General features: G+C 46.5%; 1 protein-coding gene across 2 annotated transcripts in view; it reads right to left on the bottom strand.

The window, feature by feature from the left end:
• Positions 1 to 21,857, bottom strand: part of RGL1 (ral guanine nucleotide dissociation stimulator like 1) — a 225,283-nt gene that overhangs the window by 60,532 nt on the left and 142,894 nt on the right. For both annotated transcript variants that reach the window (XM_024552741.3, XM_053915560.2), the window contains one exon: positions 10,897 to 10,974. In XM_024552741.3, coding sequence (XP_024408509.2) covers positions 10,897 to 10,974 — 78 coding nt within the window. The remainder of the gene's footprint in view (positions 1 to 10,896; positions 10,975 to 21,857) is intronic.

Below are 21,857 nucleotides of genomic sequence, written 5' to 3' on the forward strand. Positions count from 1 at the left end.
GAGAGCTGAGGTGTGTGTTTAGGCTGCTATTACGCTCAAACCTCAGATTTTTAATGCAGACAGAGGTTTTTTGGGTAAACTGGATTAAATCATTAAAAATCCCATGAGTAGTAAAGTACTCTAGAATTGGTAAAACGTTTAATAAAAAAAAATTTAGGTATGATGTCATCTCTCCCATAATTTGTATGTAACCTCCATGGCAAGAAGTAGGGTTGCAAAAGGAATCGCTCTGTCCATTCAGAGCTCTTTTCCCTCCCCTGAAATCTATTTAAGATAATAAGTTGTTATTACTCAATCATCAGCAGAAGATAAGTAAGACATGGAACTATTTTTCAAAGGCAGTAAAGTGGTTTTTTATTTTAGGGTAGTCTCCAAGAACCTCTTCCTAACACTGAAGATCTGCATAGGGGGTGGGTGGGCCTGGGAAGCAGCTCGGCCCGTGACCCTGCCACGCCCTCAGGGTGGGAGCCAATGCCCTTTGCCCTTCAGGGAAAAAAAGAAAGCTACAACATAACCGTGACACTGACTCTGAGCTGGGCCTTCCACCTTGTTCTCCTACTCACAGTTTTCCAGTTTCAGGGAAGGCTGGCAGACAGAGCTGCCTCTGAGACCCCTGGCTAGACAGTTCTCCCGGTGAGAAAGGACAAAGGAAGTAGAGAATGCTGTTTTCTGAAAAAGCCTAGAATGGATGGGAACATTATCATCTGAACGTGTCAGGTCACCTTGTAATGCTTCCTTGTACTTTCCATTGTACATTTTGGTCCTAGCGGTGAGTGGGGACTAGAAGGCTGGGAGGGAAAGTGAAAGAGCCATTAAGAGAAGCCCAGGCAGATAAATGCCAGCAAAGCTGGAGTGAAAGCTAAGCACCAGAAGGTAAGTACAGGGCACGAAACCAGTGAGGGGCTGTGGGGCAGTTAAGGAAGACACAGCTCCCAGGCAAGGACAAGGAGGGAGAGGACGGTGATAGGAAGGACATGCAGAAATACCAGTAAACAGGGTAGAAGGGCCAAGAGTAGGATGAGGTGAGCCCAAAACCAGTTACCCAAAGTCAAGGGTGTTTACGCACCTATTGTTCATTCCCAAACTACATGGGCAGGCCTGGCATCTGAAGGTAAGTTTACAGAAGTTGAAGAAAATTATTGTGCAGAGACTTAACCCCCTATCACCAAACCATAATACTCCCTGCATCAGTGACTGCATTCCATGAGAAAAGGAAAAAACTAACAGGGCTCCTAGGTGCCCGCTTTTCATGAGAAGTATAGTCCCTGCCGCTACACACAGTCTCTGGAGTTAGACTAGCTGGAATCCTGGTTCAATGGCTTCCTAGCTGTGACCTAACCTCTTTATGCCTCAGCTTCCTAATCCGTAAAATGGGATAATAACACATCCCTCCTTACAGAGTTGCTGTGAAGCCTAAAAAAGACAATACATATAAAGTATTTAGACTAGTCCCTAGGACATAGTGAGTGCTCAAAAAACATCAGCCATATCTATTATTATTTTTTAATTGCTGTCTGTGAGACTGGGACTAAAGTCAAAAGGAACTACACACGAGTTCCACGATGTAGCTGATAAAAGCTCTGTCCTACTGTGTACGTTAGCCATTCCGATGCTGTTACACATGTGCCCTGGAACCAAACAGCTCAATAAGTAAATGGCAGGTGGGAGGAGCCGGTTTTCTCACTGTTGGAGAGGGCATTTACAAATAAGCAAGGGGAGGAGGCCGGAATGATCCGTGCGGCAATGGATTAGAGTTGGAGACATCACTAAGAACTCATGGTTAACATAATATAGGTCCTGATGATTATACACAGAAATATTTATAACACACATATTTACATAAGCTGTATACACGTATATTTCCCAGCCATGTCAGCTGAGAGGGCCTGAAATATGTGGCACCCGTTAGCAATGAGCACACCTAGCACCCAGACCATGGTTTCTAATACCAGCCTCTAATGAAAAGAACCAGGTCTCCTTGAAGAAATGGCTGATTTTAGGCCTTGGGTAAACAATACACAAGATGAGACTAGAGTATACTGTAGTGCCATAAAGAAGGACTCAAAAAAAAAAAAAGAAAGAAAAAAAAGAAAAGAAAGAAAAAGAAAGAGAAAGAAGGAAAGAAACCCACAATGACAGGAGTGTGTCGAAGTGACACAGGAGTCAAGCAAAAGGGCTCCTAATGGCCAAAGCTGGAGCAAACTGAGCCACAAAGTAAACAAAGCAGCAATGTATTAACACCCAAATGTAAAATAAATATCTATGAGTCCACAAATAAATTAACAAATGGGGAAGACAAATCTCCCATGCAGTTTTCCAAATAAATTAGACCCTTTACCCTAAAAGTAACTCCCTACTCTTTAAATGTGGGTCGTGCATAGTGGCTTCCTTCCAAACAACATAGTGTGAAAAGGGAGGAAAAAAGAAGATGTTGTCCACGGAGAAATATGAAAAATACCACTTCAGCCAGGTGATCAAGGCCAACATCAGCAGCCATACACCATGCGGAGATTCCCACGACCATTTCTATGTTCGGGTGCATGGGGGATGGTAACTCAACATACGCCTGGAGGAAGAGGAGAGCTGGGATACTTGTAAAAAACCACGTGGTACTCAACCAGGCCTTATTTAAGTGTTATATCAAAGTGGAGATTGTCTCTCAAACTCTAAAAAAAATCATGCCGACAGCACGGATGCTTGGTATCATGGGATTAGAATGGCATTGCATCTGACATTTCTCTCAAAGCCTTATAAACTCAGTCTAGTTATGAGAAAAGTATCAGTCCAATTATGAGAAAAATTCCAATAAAGAGGCATTCCATAGCATGCCTGACCAGTACTTATCAAAACCATAAGGGTCATCAAAACCGAAAAAGTCTGAGAAATTGTCACAGCCAAGAGGAGCCTAGTGAGACACGACAACTAAATGTCCCGGGGTCCCGGGGCAGAAAAAAGCAATTAGGTAAAAGGTAAGGCAACCTGAATCAAGTATGGGCTGTAGTTAATAACGTATCAACATCGGTTCATTTGTTGAAATAAATGAACTATACTAACGTAAGAATAGCAGAGGAAACTGGGAGGGAGATCTATGGGAACTCTGTGCTAGCTGCACAATTTTTTTATATAAATATAAAACTGTTAAAAAAATCTCTTAATGTAAAAAATGGATGAATGGGAAGATCCAACCTAAGTTCTTAAGAGAAATATTTCCATTTTTATTACAAGGAAAGAAGTAGAGGCCACAGAGTATGGAGGTTGAGGCCTGGGTGAACTCCCAGATCTCTCACTTATTCACTGGATGGCCTTGGCCAGGTGTGCTCCTTAACCTCTCCCCATCTCAGACTCCTCACCGGTAAAGCGGGACCATCCACGCGCAGAGGTATTACGAGACTATCAAAGGACATGATGTACTCGCTCACCAAAATGGTTTTCCAGGGGCCTCAGTAACTCTTTATTCTCCAATTCCACACAGTCTGAGAAGGGGGTTTTTATGTCATGTGTAGGGTTCTAATGAAAAACTTGCAGAGGCCTTCTTGGTTGTCACCCTTAGCGTGGAATGACCATTGTTAACGACAGAAGCTACGGGCACCAAGAACAGGAAGCAGGCACACGGCCTGATGGCCTGACCGATCTGGGCTTCCTTCTTCTTTCCTCACATCCTGCAGCCATCTCCTTCCCCAGGAAACAAGCCCAACTTCCACTTTCCTAACAGCTGTTTGGAGGCCCTGCTCAGGGTGTTCACCGAATAATAAAGCCCAGAGAAATAATATAGAATAAAGGAAATAACCCCAAGTTAAAAGGCCTCCAAGTGCTGACAAGCTAAAACATTAGTCCCCACAGTGATACTATAACCTAGTTCATGTACTTCTGTCGGCAGATCTGTTACTGTGACATAGGCAAATGGGGAACGCCTTGAGCATCTGAGATCCCAATGTTTTTTTTTTTAAATGTTAGGCCTGAGCCCTGGCTGGTGTGGCTCAGTGGACTGAGCACAGGCCTGAGATCCCGAAAGTCACTAGTTTGATTCCCGGTCCTGGGTTGCAAGACAGGTCCCCAGTTGGGGCTGTGTGAGAGGCAACCGGTCTACACACTGGCATGTTGATGCGTCTCTCCCGCCCTTTCTCTCTCCCTTCCCCTCTCTCTAAAAGTAAATAAAATCTTTAAATACATGCATGAGAGCAAAATGGTGAGAAGCCCAGGTCTTGGAGTCAGCTGGACCTGAGTTCAAATAACAGACCTCTCTCTTAACTAGCTGCCTGATCTCAAAGTACGTACCTTTGTAGAAGCCTCAGTTTACATACCTGTAGAGTGAGGACAGTACTGCACAGCCCACCTGTGACAGTAAAAGGAAGTGTAAGGGCCTGGCACGATGCCTAGGACGGTGAGCGCAGCACAGACTACTAGCCTGCGGCGGTGGCCAGCGTAGTAATGATGGTTTTCATCCTCCTCGTCATCTAGGAGGCCACAGGGCGGAGCAAGTGACAGAGTCTGATTGTGAGGGCTGTTTACCTTTGGTTACCACGTAGAAAACCCTAGGAGATTCTCAGGGGACTGATGTTTCTTCTTTTTGTAGCAATGCTGTTCCACTCCTCCTTAATTGTTAGAAAAGCAATTTCTGCTCGGAAGCCTACTCTCTTCCCTTAAGCGTACGATGTTGATTAAAGATTTCAATGACTTTTAAAAATATCCTTTCTATTTTTCCTTTTCCAGTATGGATATTTTAAAGACAATACCAAGCTCTTTTATGTAGCGTGTTACTTCTCCAATCCTTCTTTTGTTTTTGTAAACTTAGACTTTCAAAAATATTCTTTTCACATTACAGCCTTTAATTCCCTAACTATGGAGCTTCACATCTCATTTTTGCTCTGCTCTTCAACCCTCTTCCCCCCCCCCCTCCTTTTTGTTACAACTGCTCAGATTAATTTCAATTGCTTTCTTAGAGAACTTGAACTTGCTGGAGTGAATGAATATGGGCTGCAAACTCTCTGGCAAGACTTTTAAATACTGTCCACTGTAAAGTTTCTCAGGCATTAAAGAATCACAGCCAACTTTCTTTAACTCATCTCCCTTTTCTTTGAAGTGTTTCCACCATCTTGGATAGCTACCATGTACATGATTCGTCACCAGCGACTGAAATCTGGCGTCACTGTTTACGGCTGGTGGGAAGAGACTGCAGAAATGGCCCTGACGTCACACAGTCTGGGCGTGTGGAGACGAAAGCGGGATGATTTCCACAGTCCAAGGACTGCGGTGGTAAAGAGTTGGAGAAAACAAAACACGACAGTGTACAGGCAAGTGAGGAATGTCAAAGAAGACAAAACAGAAGCGATTTCAACATTATAGTGGTCGTTAAAGAAAATAAAGAAAAAATTGTCATTTCCTGGGGAGTTTCAAACCTCTTTAAATAGAGTCACATGTACGGATATCCTGATCTCGGCTCCGTTTCAGAACGTGAGGATGGGTGGTGTTGAGGCTCTGCATGGAGGGCGTCCCTTCTTCCCATTCTCTTCGCTTCTGAATTCAAGGACTGTGACAAGTCTGCCCTAGGGAAAGCTTCTTTTTTCCCAGCTGGTTGATTTTGTTATGCTTTTAAAAATTTTTTTAAATATGTTTATTGGTTTTAGAGAGGAAGGAAGAGAGAGGGAGAGAGAGACATCGATGTGAGAAACATCGACTGATTGCCTCCATATGCACCCTGACTGGAGACCCCACAACCTAAGTATGCGCCCTGACTCAGAATCGGTTTATTATCCTAAATAGACAGCATTTTATCGTGTCAAAACATCAGCAGGAAGGAGGAAAAGGGGACCGGTAGAATGAGCATGGGCAACGATGTTTTCTTCTGTCACAGGAAGTGAGTTTCCTGATTTTCCAATAGTGGCAACTTTAGGGATTATAGAAATAAACACGATAGGCCTGTCTAAAGCACTAACGTCAGAAACCGCCGGGTGGCAAAGATTGCAACGTCTAGAAGCCTTGGAAGTTGGATTCCTTGCAATAGATGGAATTCTTGTTTCAGCCAGGTAACTTTAAAGGTTCCCGAGATTGCATAAAGCCGGAACTGGGCATGCTCAGGGCTGGAATTACAGGTGGAGGTCAGGGCACAATCTGATTCTTTTTGAAGTGCATGAAGAACATAGTCACTTGTGGTCCAAGACACCAGAAATCAATCTTGCATCCTGACTCGTTTCACCTGTATTTCCTTGGTTTCCTTCTTTTAAGGTCTCCTATCCTCTGCGAGGTTGATTAGATCCATATTTAGAAATACAGGAAAGACTGGCATCTTGGGACTTAGGAGCCTGTATAAAAAGTAAGCCTTGCTCTATGCTTTGCAGCAAAAACTGAAAACCAAACAACCCCTGAGCACTTTCTGTTCACGGTTAAACCCCACAGTGATTGATTCCCCATCCCTAAAACTCTCCAAAACCAAAGGCAACTGCCCTAAAACAGGATGTTTACTTCTTCCTGCCGTCTCCTTCCCACCTGAAATCACAAGGAGACAGATTCATAGCAAGAGAAAACAATGGGCATTTTGCCACTCCTGGTCTTACCCACGATGCAACACTTCAGCTCAGCTCTTTGTTGTGGACCACAGTGCGCAGCTGTGAGGTCACGATCAATAAAAAGCAAATCAAAGACGGTGCTCGTCCTCCTATTTTATCAAGGCTGGTTACACAGCCTTTCCACCAAAGAAAAGCAGTTAAGGGTGCTTCTCAGAAAGTCAACACAGTATTTGGACTATATCTGTTTCTGATATTCATTTTCATTTTTAAAAAGATAAAGAGAAAGCTAAATAAATTTCATCCTAATAGACATCATTAAACTCGAAAGGGCCTCAGAACTTACATATCCCAAGCACTCACTTTTCAGGTAAAAAACTGAAACTGAGAGGTAAAGTGACTCGGTCACAGGGCTGGCGACAGTGATTGAGGGAGATCTTGAACCCGAAGTCCTCCAGGCCCCTCCCCCAGGGCCTGTCACCTTCCCCCTTCCCAAGGCGGGCTCCTGGGCCACCTTAGCACTGGACTCTCCTAACTACAAGAAGGGACATGAACACATACATTTCCAAATACCCACGGTCCTATTCTTACACGTAGTTAGATAGTTGCGAAGACTTGAGGACGCAGCCTCACCCCACACAGCAGGGTTTCTTCCCAGGGCACTGGGGACTTTTCAGGTCTGGTCATTCTCTGCTGGGGGCGGGGGTCATCTTGTACATTACAGGATGACTCACAGCGATCCTGGCCTCTGCCCACTAGACGCGAAAAACATCCCCACACCGAGGTGAAACCAAAATTTCTCCCCAAATTTCTCTGTATGTTGCCAAATGGCCTCTGAGGACGAAACCGCCCCACTGAGAACGACCCTGTCAGCACACCTCCTCCACATTTATCAGCCCTCAGGAAGCCTCGGTTGTCGGGCGCCAGAGCTCCGTGGGCTTCCACTCTGTCACCTGTGGAACGGAGACTGGCTCCCCTGATCTCCCCTTGGGAGGGTAAAGTAGGGACCCCATCCAGTCACAAAAAGGATCAGGACAAGGGCGCGTTTAGGGAAAGAGGAAAAAGCTAATGGTGAAGGGAGATGAAACATCACAAAAGGAGAGGGGAACAGTAAGGGACACAGCAGAAAGGGGATGGAAGGAAGAAAGAGGTCAGCAGACAGAAGGGGGTTAGCATTCCGGTATTTGTAGGACACAGCAACCCATTATGAGATAAAGTGGCACATTTTCATCAGGCATAATTTTTTTAAAAGGCAACTCAGTCTGAGAAAAAGGGTCAAGAACTTTCTACCAATTCACTGTGAGGCCTCGGGAAAGGACCATTGTCCCCAGACAACAGACCCCTGGGGGAGTTCTATGTGAAGCTCTTTGTTAAGGCCTTGTGTGCTTAAGACCGGAAAGCCCTTTAAAACAGCTTATCCTGGAGTTTCACCCCCGTTACTGCTCCTGGGGTACAATGAATCTGAGTGAAGTTCCATAATAACAGGCTTTTGAAATAACATGACTCTTCCCATCCAGGGTACAAATCAATTTTCTTTAACTACTACTTGCCAGAAACCTGGTTAATCTCAAACACCCCCTGGGGAACAGAAAAGCTCTGGATAATTTTCACTGGTACTCTCCTTGGAGTGTGCAGGTGGCTAGTTGAATGGAAGCTCTAGATCTGACCTGATTCCAAAATCTGTGGAGCACACCACGCATATTTCTGAATCAGGACAAGGTAACATTTAACAAGCTGACCTCTCAACTCTTACAGTACCTCCTCTCCCTCATATGCTTAAAAAGATGCATTAGAACAAGGTTCTTTTTTAAAAGTTATTATTGTAGTTAGTTTTCATGGACAAACAAAATTAACAACACCACCAACAAAACCCCTCTAATCCTAAGATTTGCAATCTTTAAAGTACGTAGGAGTCACAGAGTCACGTGAGGATATTGTTAAAATGCAGGTTCTAATGTGGTTCCCAGGCGGGGCCTGAGATTCCACATTTCTAACAAGCTCCCAGGCGGTGCTCATACTGCTGGCCTGTGGACCTCACTTTGAATAAGAAGGCACTGAGTCTAATCCGTTCTCCAGAATCATCTGTCTCGTATTATTGAACTCCTGGCCGAGGTTCTGGGGCTGACTGTGCACCACCTACCAGGGAAAGTCCAAATGCTCTCAGGAGAAAGTAAAGCCCATGATACAGCCCCGATCTGGCTTCAGCTCCACCAACTCCCTTCACCCAAACCTGTGTGCGAAGCGGCCACGCCAATTCTGTGCTGTGCCCTGAAAGGTCATGGACACTGCACGTCCCCGGTTTGGCCCCACGGTTCCCTCTGCCTGGATGGCTCTCCCACCCAAATCTTCACACACACCCCCTGTGGGGCCTACCTCAAATGTCGCCTCCAAGGAGCCTCCCCCAACCCCTCCAGGAAAAAAGAATCAGTTCTACTCGCCACACCTTGCACTTGGCATTCAAACGTCTACACTGGTGCATCTGGTTTTCTGGAAAGTTACAGCCCATCCAAGAAAAGATAAAACTACCTGGAGTCTATCCTGGAGTTAAAAAGGCAGTTTCTAACCTTCACAGCCCTGGGTGCAGGAGAAAATAGTCCATTGGTCAATCCTCTGAGTTAAAAATTCCATAGGATCCCTTCCTGCACTTGGGCCCCCCTTGAGCATTTACCACCAGTGTTTCAGGCACTCTGACATGCGCCCCATCCACGCAGGAACACCACTGCTACAGCGGTGGCCCCACCCCCGCATCACGGATTTTCCCCGAGTGTCTCCAAGATTGTTCTCACCAGCACAAACTATCTTTCCTTGTAAAAAACAAACACACAATAAAGGCCGCCCCCGCACCCAGACCATTCTCCACCCCATTTCTCTGTTCCCCTTTATAGCAAAACTACTCCCCCAAATCGTCAAAGTCGTCATGCCTACTTCCTCCCCTTCCATCCTCTCTTAACCCACATCTGCAAAGGGCCAAGGAGCTGCAAGTGCAATGGGGAACTTCCCAGACTCCTCTCACTCGATCTGTGGGCGGCAGCAGCCCTAGCTGGTCCCTGCTCACGCCTGAAACCCTCTCTCTGCTTGTCTTCTGGAACATGACTTCTTTCTTCTCCTGCCCGCCAGCTGCTCTGTTCCAGTCTCCTCTGCTGGGCCCTCTCCTTTCCTAACTCCAAACACTGGAGAGAAGCGAAGCCCTGCTTCAGCATTGCCGGGTCAGAGAGCCCCATCCTGCCGCCCCACCTGAATCTAACTGCCCCTCTACTTCTTGGCACCTCTCTCCTCTCTATCCACCTTTCGTCCCCAGGAGGTCACATCCAGTCCCACAGCTTTAAATACCACGGATAAACTAAAGATGCTCAAGTGCTGACCTCCAGTCCTGACTTCTCCCTGAAATCTAGAATCATCCAATGACCTCAAAATTGACACGTCTAAGACTAAGTTTCTGACACGCACTCCCCACCAACCTGTCCCTGCCCACCAGTCCATCTCGTCTGGTAAAGCTGCCACTCCGTCCTGCAGCTGTTCCTTCGCCCGTGCGCTCCCTCAGCACAGTCCGTCGGCACACGTGCGACGCTCTGCGGAAGCCGAGTTCATCTGCAGAAACCTAGAGTTCACATACGCCCATCCTTTGCCAGGATCCTCTTAACGGTCCTAACCAGGCTGCTTGCTGGCACTCTTGCCCCCGCTGGCACGCTTGCCCCCGCTGCCACGGCCAGAGCCAGAGTAAGCCTTTAAAAATATCAGTCAGGTCTAGCACTAGACTTCACAAAACCTTCTAAATGCTCACCTTCCTCAGAATAAAATTCAAAGTGCCTCCCAAGGCCTAAGAGTCCCCACGTGGTCTGGGGCCCCCACCACCTTACAAATCTTATCCCCTAGCAACTGCTGCTTCACTCACCCTGCTCCCGCCTCAACCCCTCCCTACTGTCTCTGCCTCACAGCCTTTCCCGGGTTCTCTTTGCCCTGGGTATCCCTTAAGCCTAGCCTGAGTCGTGTCCAGGTGTCCGATTCAACGTCACCAGATAAGAAAGTGCAGTCCCGGCACCCCATGTGATTCCAATTCTCCCTCAGGATCCAGCCCCCTTCACCTACCTCATCCTGTTTTGTGTGGGTTCTCTGTCTCTCTCTGCTAAAATATTAGCTTTGTAAGAGCTGGAACTTATTGATTTTGTTCATGGCTGTATCCCTTAACACAGGACTTGGCAAACAGTAGGCGCTCAATACATTTTTACTGGATGAATAAATGAGTATCATGAGATAGTCAAAAAATAATTCAATGTGCTTATATATTATGAGAAAAACATGGCAAAATTCCAAAGGAATAAAACTACACTCCACTCCATTCCCCCAAGATGAAAAGTCTTGCCTCAGAGCTTGCGCTGCAGAGAGAAGACATACTCACTTCCTGATCACCGTCTTGGCCTCGGGTGAGCTCTGGCTTCCATCTTCTTCCCAGCTGGGGCTCGGCAGGTTCCCATACCTTCACAGACAAAACCATCGAAACCCAGTCAACGCGGGTGGAAAGCAGTCCACTCAAGCTCTACCTCAAAATAACAGCTGCTCTTTGCAGGAGTAAGTCAGGAAAGCAATGTGCATGAAATTGCATCCAAAATGACACTGCATCATTGAGATTTACTCAATGGGTACATTGGTGTATTTCAGACAGGAAAATGACGATGAATCGCCCTACTTAAAACTTTCTCTTAATATTTAACATTTCTTCGAATTTTCAACCAATGAAATTAGACTTTTCCTCTTAGCAGAAGACTCGGCTAGTCCACGATGCTTGGTGAGCTCTGGAGCACGCAACCCGACTCCCCGACGCCTTTGCTGCGTCTCTCAGAACGGCTTTCACACGTGTCACACATGCGCACAAAACAACAGCCCCACACTGCGCTTCCACTGGGGTCTCTTCGAGGATGAGTCCTGCTGGGAAAGGGCTATGGAGATACGCCTGGACCCTCGGGTCACGGCTGAGACAGAGGTAAGGACTAAAGAACATTAGTGTCGCGTCTCCGAGCCGGGGGAGCAGCTGCGGGTACACGGAGGCTGGGCGCATGGAGACACAGCAACTAGCAACCTCAGCCCCGGGGGCCAGTATTCCAGAAAGCAGCGGGTGCTTAAATTTCTACATCGGCTCACGACATACTCAAAATTTACTAAATAATCAATCTGTCCCTGATGACGCTGTTAGCTGTTCTTCCAACTCTGGATGTAAGCCAGCCTGTTTCATACAACTGTATCATATTTTATTTGGTTCAGAATGTACATTTCGTCAATTTACTTTGAATTCTTTGGGAATCTTTACATTCACTTATAAGGCTTGGACTATTTCTCTAGTTTATCTTCCCATCACTGAAGAATTCAGAGATTCCTTGGAGTTTCCCAAGCTGGTAGTCTGTGCCAAAGTTTTGATAATAGAAACTCTGTAATTGGTGCATTTACCATTTTAAAGAGCACACTTTTATCTTCTACTAGTGGGATTGAAGGCCCCACAACCCTTATGGTTCCTGGTTCCTAGGATTTAAAATGCTTTTAAAAATAAAAGTCCACCATCTGGTTTGACCAAATGCCAGCCCGTCTGGTCTCCCTATCGCGCTGTCCCGGTAGGTTCAGTGTATGCCCTTAGGCATTAACCCACACACACAATCCACCTGCTCTCTTTCAAGCTCATCAGCCTTATGGACTTCTGGGCCTCCTGAAAATATTTTCCACTGGCCTCCGCCCTCCCCAGTCCTCTGCATTCTGCCCTGAACCTGCCATTTAGAGGGCTTCCAGGGCTGCCCTTTGCTTTTCCTGAGATAAGAACTCCGTCAGATGACGATTTACTCCAGCCCATGTGAGCAAGGCAGGGATGGGAAATGAGACTCCTGGTAAATAAACAGAGTGGAATTTCTGGCTCTCCCCTTGGCCACCCTCATAGTGAACAGGCCCTCCTGTTCTCTCACGGTCGGCTTTGTGGTTGATTGAAGTCGAAAAGGCCAGGGTGGGTGCTGTGAGGAACAGGGCTCGCCCAGGGCCACTGTACCCCTACCTATGTGACCAGAGTGACCCACAAACTATTCCTGCCCATCCACCATGGCTAACCGTGGGACTTAACCTTTGCTTTGGGCACGTGCAGGGTTAGTCCATTAATCCTCCCTCTGCTGATTCTGGAAATACTGCTTCTTTTCTCTTCCAACTGGAAAGCCATGAGAGAGAGAGACAGAAAGGGAAACCCCTCACAAGGAAAAGACACACATTTTACTGTTCCTGTGACTTGTCTCTTCAGAGGTGTTTGGACTAAAAGTTTCCTGATCTTCCTACTCCTTGTCTTCACCTTAGCTTCTCAAACTCTGCGGCCCTTTCTCTGTGTTTTCCAGACTCAGAGCTGAGACGTTGGCTGGGTGGCACCAACACCTATCCTGTCCTCCCCCACAGTGACATGCCACAGGAGCAGCCGGTCGTGCAGGGAAGGGCTGAGCAACCTACCCTGGAGAGCAAAGTTCTCTCTCATGGATGAAGCTAGTACCATTTTCTCAGACAGTGGGCTGACGAGATCACACAGTTGTCTCTCCCAGCCATCAGTGTCCCAGGTTCATAACCAGGACCGGACTGATTGACTGACAATAATCTGGAGACCAGTAAGAACCACTGGTGAGAATGCACGTGTGGCAGAGGTCCGCATGGTCCAGGTGCTCAGGCTCGGAGTCTGCAGACGTTCCGAGCTCTTCACCCAACCCCCCAGGAAATCCTTTGACAGTGCCTGTACAGCATGTCCCAGATCTAAACACCTCTCATCACTTCCACCCTGGCTCAACCTCCCGCGTCTTTAACCTACAGCAACGCAATGGCCATCCAACTAGTCCGCTGGCCTCTGTGCAGTGGTCACAGGATGCTACTCCATGCCAGTCAGCTCACGTCACCGCTCACCTCAAAACCTCCCAGGGGCCCCACCTCACTCGAGCGAAGGCCAGCGTCTTCCCTGTCTCACAAGGCCCTAAACGGCCTGCTCCTGACACCTCTGACCCTGTCTCCCGCACTCCCTCCCTCAGCTTCACAGCCTCCTTGCTGCTCCGCGCACACCCCAGGCATCCTCAGCCTCAGAATCCTGCACTCCCTGCTGCCTCTTCCCACACCTGGGCCAATGGCACACTCGCGGCTCCTTCCAGTCTCGGCTCAAATGTCACTTTGTCAGTGAGGCCTCAGACCACCCCACTGAAAACACACGCCAACTCTAACACCACTGCCCTTAACACCTGCTGACGCACTGTGTGACTAATTTACATTCTGCGGTAACTGTCCGCTCGACCGTAAACTCCACGAGAGGAGGATTTTCTCTTCTGCTCACTGTTCTTTAGAACTTAAAACAGGCCCCCAACAGGCACGTGGATGGCTATTTGTTGGGGTCAATGAGTGGTTTATTGGGGTTCCCTAAGCAGACATGAAAATGGACCTCCTGACTACTAGGTTCTGCGAGGCACCTTCCGCACATACAAGGGTCTTAACCTGTCTGTGCCTTCATTTCTAAAGGTTTGGGAGCATAATGCTTTAGGGTAGCTGCAGTCCTTCCAAAAATCTATAATTGAAATGCAAAAGAAATAAAGTTTTAAGATTCTTATTTAAGCTAAGATCTTAAAAGTGCAAGCAGTATGAAAATGCAAAAAAAAATGTATATACAATTTTACAAAAGAGACCTTGAGAAGTGAGATAAAATTAAAGTGCCTGTATCCCTCTGGAGTTTAATGGACTGGGGATTACTTGCCCCTGAACTTTTATCATTCAGGAGAATTAACACTTTACAGTGAAGAAGAGAGACCAGCTTCGGAACCAAGAACGCTTTAATGTTTAAACTAGGGTAGCTGAGAGTCAGTTTTACTAGATTAAGAGTATTCCTTTGATGTTTCCTGGACCCTCTCATAGCTTCCCATCAAAAACCAAAGTCAAGTTTAATTCATTTGCTCCGTGGGAGTAAATAAAGGGTGTGTACATGTGTGTAATTAATGCCAGTAGAATAGCTACAGACGAACCTGTCAACTATGTCACCTCCAATTTCTGCAAAGCCTCCCTAGGATTTGAGATCAAAGCTCCAGCCTCTTAAGAAGGCCGACCGATGAGAAACCGCCCTTCTTTAAATGGTAACTCAGAAAACACGTTAAAGCGCAAGCTGTCAGAACGACTTCTGACATAGTTTTCTCTGTATCACAAGGCACAAGACAGACTTACAAATACCTTCTAAAGTACAGCCTTCAGCAATGATTTACTGCAGTCTAAAAATTACTAGAAGAAGAAAAAACCAACATAAGGTTGCACTGGTTGCTAATATTTAAACGGGAAACAGGTTTACCAGGGAGGATGGGGGTATTGTTTAGGGCCCATCTGGGCAGATGAATTGTTTAATACGTGTTTGGAGGGAGGACAAGGGGTATTGGCAGTTCAAGGAAGCCCTAAGACACAACTGTGGCCGGGGATGGTCTTTCTGAGAGGGGCCCCTCCAGCCTCTGCTCCCAGACAGAACTGGCTCAGTAACACCAGACCACGATGGGGGAAGTCCTGAAGAACTTTCTAGGCTCCACTTGATTCTGCAAGTCACCCAATAGTAAGAGCAGTTAAAAATTATCAAGAGCTTATTAAATGCCAGGCACTGTGCTAAATAAGCACTTCATATGATTTTATGTGTTTAATTTTCAGAGTAATCCTCTAGGGTGATAACTATTATTCCAATTCCACAGATGAGAAAAGGAGGCCCAGAGATTTGCCCTTGAAAACACAGCTGATCAGTGGAGCAGGAATGTGAACCCTTATAGACTTAGCGGCCTCCGAGCCACCGCCCTACCACACAAGCTGCAGCTACTTTGTTTATTTATTCTACGTCTCCCCCACCAGCTTCTAAATTCTTTGAGGTTAGAAACATTGAGCTTTTTCTTCATTCACTCAGTTGTTTATTCTTTCACTCATTTCGTCCTCATTCAATAAATAGTTCTTAAGACCCATGTCCAGGTACTAGTCTGGGCACTGGGATGCGGCAGTGGGCAAACGAAAGCCCCCGTGTTCAGGGAGTGTGTCCTGTAGTGGAGGGAGACAGACAATAAACTCGTAATTAGTTGATAAGTACCAAGTCAGAGAGTAAGCAGTGCAAAGGAGAAAAAGAAAGCTGGCTGGGACGACTGGACGTGACCGGACGGATGGTCAGAGGGTCACTCTATGAGTACTCAGGGAAGGTCCCGTGTGGAGGACACAATTGAGTGACATGCTCCAGGGGTGAGGGAGGGGCTGTAGAGCTCTCTCCAGGAAGAGTCTTCCAAGCAGAAGGGAGAGCCAGGGCCAGGGCAGGGGGCAGTAGCGGGCGGCGTGCTCGTGAAACACCAAGAAGGCCCATGAGGAAGGAGAGACAGAGCGAGTGCAGGGAGAGGAGAGGAGGCATGAGGGGACAGGGACAGACCATAAGGGGCTGGTAGGTCACACTAAGGACTCTGGTTTTACTCTTTTATCTTGCTTACTGCTCTGTCCCCTGAGCCGGGAATACAGCCTGCTCTTAGCAGACACGCCAGGAACATTGGCTGGATGAAGTAATGACTACCCTCCACTACCCCGAATGTAAGAAAGGCTGGCAGAGGAGGGAAGGGAAGATGCTACTCACTGGGGATGATGAAAGAACAGAGGGGGGAAGTCAAGGAAAGAGACCTCACAGGAAGCTGCTGACTCAAGGACCTCTGGGAGCCCTGGCTTTCCTGACAAGCCCTAGCCTACGAACATCTGAGACATTTTTCCTTAACTGACCTGCAAGAACACAGGTCAGACGTGAGAAAAATGTTCAGAAGCTGACCTTGACTCAGGAGAACGACACGGGTGAAAGAGCCTGCAGATGTCTGGAACACCCAGTGAAGCCTCGATGCAGACCGTGAACTGTATCCCACAGATGAGCAAGAGGGGTGTTGTTAATCGCTCTGCATAAATAACATCCTCCGTGGCGGGCACCTCTCCGCCCAAGTCTGACCTGAGAACTGGGCCGTGGACACCAAGCCTACCTCAGAAACGTCTTGTTACCACCACGGAGCTGGCTGTTCAAGGAGAAGACAAAGGTCAAAGGCAACAAGGCAAAAACGCCTTGTTCTCTTGGAAGAGAAGAAAACACGCCTTGTTCTCTTGCAGAGAACCAGCAGCGTGCTTTCTGCTCGTGAGGTCTGGTTCTGCAGGCGAAGACTTTCCGTGATTAGAAAGAGTTAGGAGGCCCCTGAAAGAGCTGCCCTCCTCCCACCCAGGGCGTTGCTGTGAAGGGCCCTGCACCTTCCTCGCCCTTCGATTCTACAGGTTATCTCCCAAGTAGCCCCTGAAAGTTTAGACAACATCAACAGCAAAAAGAGTGCCTTGTTGCCTTGACAGTTAGAAAAATGCTACAAAATTTTCCTTGAGAATACTACCTTCACCCAGCCACAACCCACAGCCGCCCAGAGTGGAGACCAAAAATAAGATAAAGATTTTATAATTACTCTTCACCGAGAGAAAGAAAACAAAAAGGTGTCCCTCATCACCCATGTCTCTTCTCTGGCCCGTTGTCTGTTCCCAGAGCTTGGTGGCTCATCAATACCCTCTTCTTGCACTTCAGTTCATACTGATTTAAATAGTCGCCTGCGGATTGGGCCCGCTAGCTCGCCACGACACTGGGTGCGGTTACAGCGACGGACAGCAGAGGATGTGGGGTAGGTCTGGTGGCCAGGGCACACAATCACAGAATCTGTTAACGAGTCCAATTTTTCTCAGGTTTAAGGTGAATTGATGCATCATTATTAACAAATCAGTCAAGCCTGTGGCTGGGTTTTCCCCTGGCCGCCAACAGCTGCTGTTGAACAGCTTCCTCAAGAATCCCGTGAAATGCATCGTGTAGAACCACACGCGGTGCATATGAGGTTAGGACCATGGAACCCCCTCATTGTGAGGGCGACTCATCTTCTTCTCTGCTTACAAAAACTCACTAGAGCATCACCTTACCTCAACTGGTGCTTACTGACAACTGCAATAAAGACCAAAGGCAAAAGAATTCCGTTTCCCAGGACAAGAGGTCTGATGTTACTGTCAACAGTTGAGTATACACACACACAGAGGGATTAAAAAAAAGAAGAAGAGGAGAAAAAAGAAATGTAAAATGAGAGAAAAGCGATTTAAAAAAAAAACATAAAATAACTCAAAACCAGCCAGCTCTCTTTCCTTTTAAAGACTCAGAGATACATTTTTTAAACTATTAAATTTACTTTAATGGGAGGAATGAATTTCTCTTTCAGAACCCTACTTAGGGCATTTGCCCCATCATAACATAAGCTCGGAGCAGTGCCCTCCTCCGACTTGTACCGGCCTAGGAGCCATCTGCGTGTCTCTCCTCGCCCTCGGTAAGAAGGCTTTGCCTGCGGGATGAGTGGGTTCAACACACAAAGGCCCTTATGGGTGAACTTAGGAAAGTGTGGGGATCTCTAAACAGCACGCAACGTCTGAAGATGAACCTTCTTCCTACAGACAGGGTCCACAGAGTTAGCAAACTTGGAAAGGAATTGGTGAGCGACCCCTCCCACCAACTGCTAGAAAATGGTCAAAAACACAGCTTTAGATTAGCAAAGCTGAATTTAAAAGTTTCCAGTTGCCACTCAGAATACACCCTTGCCTGTCAGTTTTCTGTCAGTTTTGTTTTTTAGTTTCCAAACAGGAAGCACATGTTTCAAACCTGCTGAGAAAGTTGGTATTCTTTTCTAAAAAAAGGATAGCTGTATGCCCTGCCTCCCTTTGCTAAGTGAAAGAAGGCAATAAAGTTACTTTGTAGAAACACGTTGTTTATCTCGTTTCAAGCAGCAAAGCCAGCCTGGTTCTGGTCTGGGGGGAGGTTTCTCACAGCGTCTACTTGAACAGAACCATCCCTAACCCCCCCCCATAAAGCTGGGGCTCCACAGTCACCACAGGCTCCCACGGAGGGTTCCCACAGTGCTGCTGGGTGACTGTCGGGTCCACTTGGCAAAAATAAAGACAGATGTACCAAAGACAACCAACCCAGCAGGGAAGATAACTTATTTCCATTTTCCCTTGTGTGATAATGGTTGGATGTAATTCTAAAACAGTACCAAAGTCCGTTCTCTGGTTAAGCAATGGTATCCAATGGTATCGAGACAGGGAGCAACGAGACACAGCACCCATCATGTGCAGGCCAAGCCCCGCGCACAGTTCCCAGCCATGCCACAGCCTCGAGCATGGGCCACAGCTGACCAGGGCGTGGCATCCTGAGCAGAACAAAGGTGACCTTCAGCTGCCGTGAGCCTTAGATGCTCAGAGTCAATTTCCCTAACAAGAATTCCTTGTTTCTTATCCAATTGTGAACAACTCTTCTAATAGACCAAACATTTTATCGACGTTGTATTAGTTTTCTACTGCTCCCACAAAAAAATCACCACAAATTTAGTAGCTTCCTCGACATGAATTTATTATTTTATGGTTGTATACGTCAGAGGGGGGACGACAGGAGTCGCACGGGGATAAAATCACAGCACCAGCAGGTGCCCCTTTCTAGAGCAGGTAATCCACCTGATTGCCCTTCCAGCTCCCAGGGCTGCCGCCTTCCTTGGCTCACGTGCCCCTTCCTCCGTCATCAAAGCCAGCGAGGCACCACTCTCTGACCCTGTCTCATCCTCACGTCTTTTCCTCTGACTCTCTTTGGGCCCTCCCAGACTCTAAAACAATCTGCTTATTGTAAAGTCGGCTAATTAGCAACCTTAATTCATCTGCGACCTTCGTTCTGTTTTGCCATGTAGCCCAACATATTGTAGGTTCTGGGGACTAAGACTAGACGTGCTTGGGGGGCCATTATTCTGCCTGCCACAGATGGGCATGTAAATTATTATAAATGTTACATTTCCTACAGTCTTATTATCTAAACTGGTTTATTTCCACCCGATAAAGCATGAGCCACAGGAGCGTGGGGCCTTTCATGAAGTGCGTTCCCTGTAAAAGTTCTCAATGTTCCTTTGAGGTTACAAGCATTTTGATAGCCCCGAATTCTCACGGCCCTTGTTATAATTCTCTTTTCTTTTCTATCAGCAAATAATTTCATCTTCCTGATAGTCACAGGAAATAGGGTCTGAGTCCAGTTTTACCTTTCAGCAATCTGCCCTTTTTATATTTTTAACCCACAACACATACACCGTCAGAGGGTTTCCTGGCTATGGAGTCATAGACACCCAAGCCTAGAGAAATCTACTGAAACCCATCTGCTGTAACACAAAATCTTAAGAAATGGCCTTCTTTTCTGAAGGAATGCTCACCCTCATCGGGACGTGCAGTGCGTCTGTATTTTGAGCTAGAAAAGGAAACAGCACAGGCTAGGATTTCCCGAAAGCTTTTCTGCTCCATGAGTAAGAGGAGCATCCTGGAGCCAACTGGCCAGTAAATCTCACTTTTTCATGCGCCGGAGGACAAAAGATTCTCCTTATTTCCACCTCTTTGGGGATGGGGGGGATTGAGTTACTAAAATACATTAAGAAAATGATATGGCATTATTTGGAAAAATTTTCCCGTATAAGTGATTGAAATTAGACATAAGTAACTCTTAGGAGAAACAAAAGTGTAAGAAAAATCATATTATGAGTTTAGTTGTAACATTTGATATGTGTTACAGCTGTTAGGGACCGGCACTGGGAGGGGACTGCGGTCACCAGTGTGAGCCGCTGCAAGGCCCTCGAACGTGGTTTAATTCCAGGGTCTGCTGCCTGGAGCTCTCTGCTCATGCGCCCTCTCCCTGGTCTCGGAAGAGCAGAGGGAAGACGTCAGAAGCCCTGCCTCCTATTGAAAGGCAGGCAAGTGCAGGAATCTTGTGAGCACTGCGTGCCAGCACGAATCTAGGACTCTGTGGCAGGTGCCCAGTCTAATGCTAGAATTAATTAAAACAAAATTAACTGTTTTTAAATGAGGTTTTGCAAAAAGTAATTTGGAACATATTATATGCATTTCAAAAATGCTTACCCAGCTTCTCATGCTATAAAGCATCTGAGAGCTGAATGGATTTGTGTTATGAGCTTTTGAAAGGAGGTTTACTATGACCGCCTCACAGCTCCCAGGAGAATGAAGGTTTTTCTTAAAAGTGCACATTCAGTCAAGAAAATGAGAAGATCAGCCTCAGACAGAGAGAAAATATTTGTAGAAAACATCTGGTTAAGAACTGTTAATCCAAATATACAAAAACTCTTAAAACTCAACAATAAGAATACAAACAACCCAATTTAAAAATTGGCAAAAGCTGTCAACAGACACCTCACCGAAGAAGATACACAGATGCCAAGGAAGCACATGAAAGGATGTACAGTATCACATGCCATTAGGAAACTGCAAATTAAAAACACAGTGAGATACTACTACATACCTATTAGAATGGCCCAGAAGAAAAAAGACAGTATCAAATGCTGACAAGGACACGGCGCAACAAGTAGTCTTGTTCACTGCTGGTGGGAATGCCAAGTGACATGGCCCCTCTGCGACACAGTTTAGCAGTTCCTCACAAAACTGAACAGCTTCTTCTCACTTGACCCAGCTATCTTGCTCTTGGTATTCACCCAAAGGAACTGAAAACTTATCTCCCCACAAAAACCTGCACAGCACCTTTATTCATAACTGCCAACACCTGAAAGCAACCAGGACGTCCTTCAGTGGGTGAATGAATAATCAAACTGTGGTACATTCAGACAATGGGACTTAGCAGTGAAAAGAAATGAGCTGTCAAGCCATAAAAAGACATGGAGAAACCTTAACTGCATGCTACTAAGGGAAAGAAGCCAGTCTTCACAGGCTGCACACTGTATGATTCCAACCGTGTGACATTCTGGAAATGGCAAAACTACGGAGACAGTGAAAAGATCAGTGATTGGCAGGGATTGGGAAGGGGGAAGGGGGAGATGACAGGCAGAGCACACATTTTTAGGGCAAGGGAGATACCCTGTATGATACTATAACAATGGATACTATCATTACATATTTGCCCAAACCCACAGAACGTACAACCCTAAGAGTGACCCCTCACGTAAACCACGTGTTTTGGGTGATAATGATGGATCAATGATTATAACAAATATCTCCCTCTGGTGGGGGATGCCAATGGGGGGGAGGGAAGTGTGGGGGCAGGAGGCATGTGAGAACTCTACACTTTCCACTCAATTTTGCTGTGAGCCTAAAAATTCTCTAAAAAATAACGTTTAATTTTTTATGAAAGTATACACTTTCTGCCCTCACTGCCTTGACAATAACGATACAAACCCACAGATTTGTCTCTCCCACTAGAAGCAGCCAGCTGCCGGGTTATGTTCACTGCTGCATTTTCCAACGCAAGTGCTTACCACAGGCATGAATAATAGTAACCAT

This window comes from Desmodus rotundus, chromosome 12 (assembly GCF_022682495.2).
Source record: "Desmodus rotundus isolate HL8 chromosome 12, HLdesRot8A.1, whole genome shotgun sequence".
Lineage (NCBI taxonomy): Eukaryota > Metazoa > Chordata > Mammalia > Chiroptera > Phyllostomidae > Desmodus > Desmodus rotundus.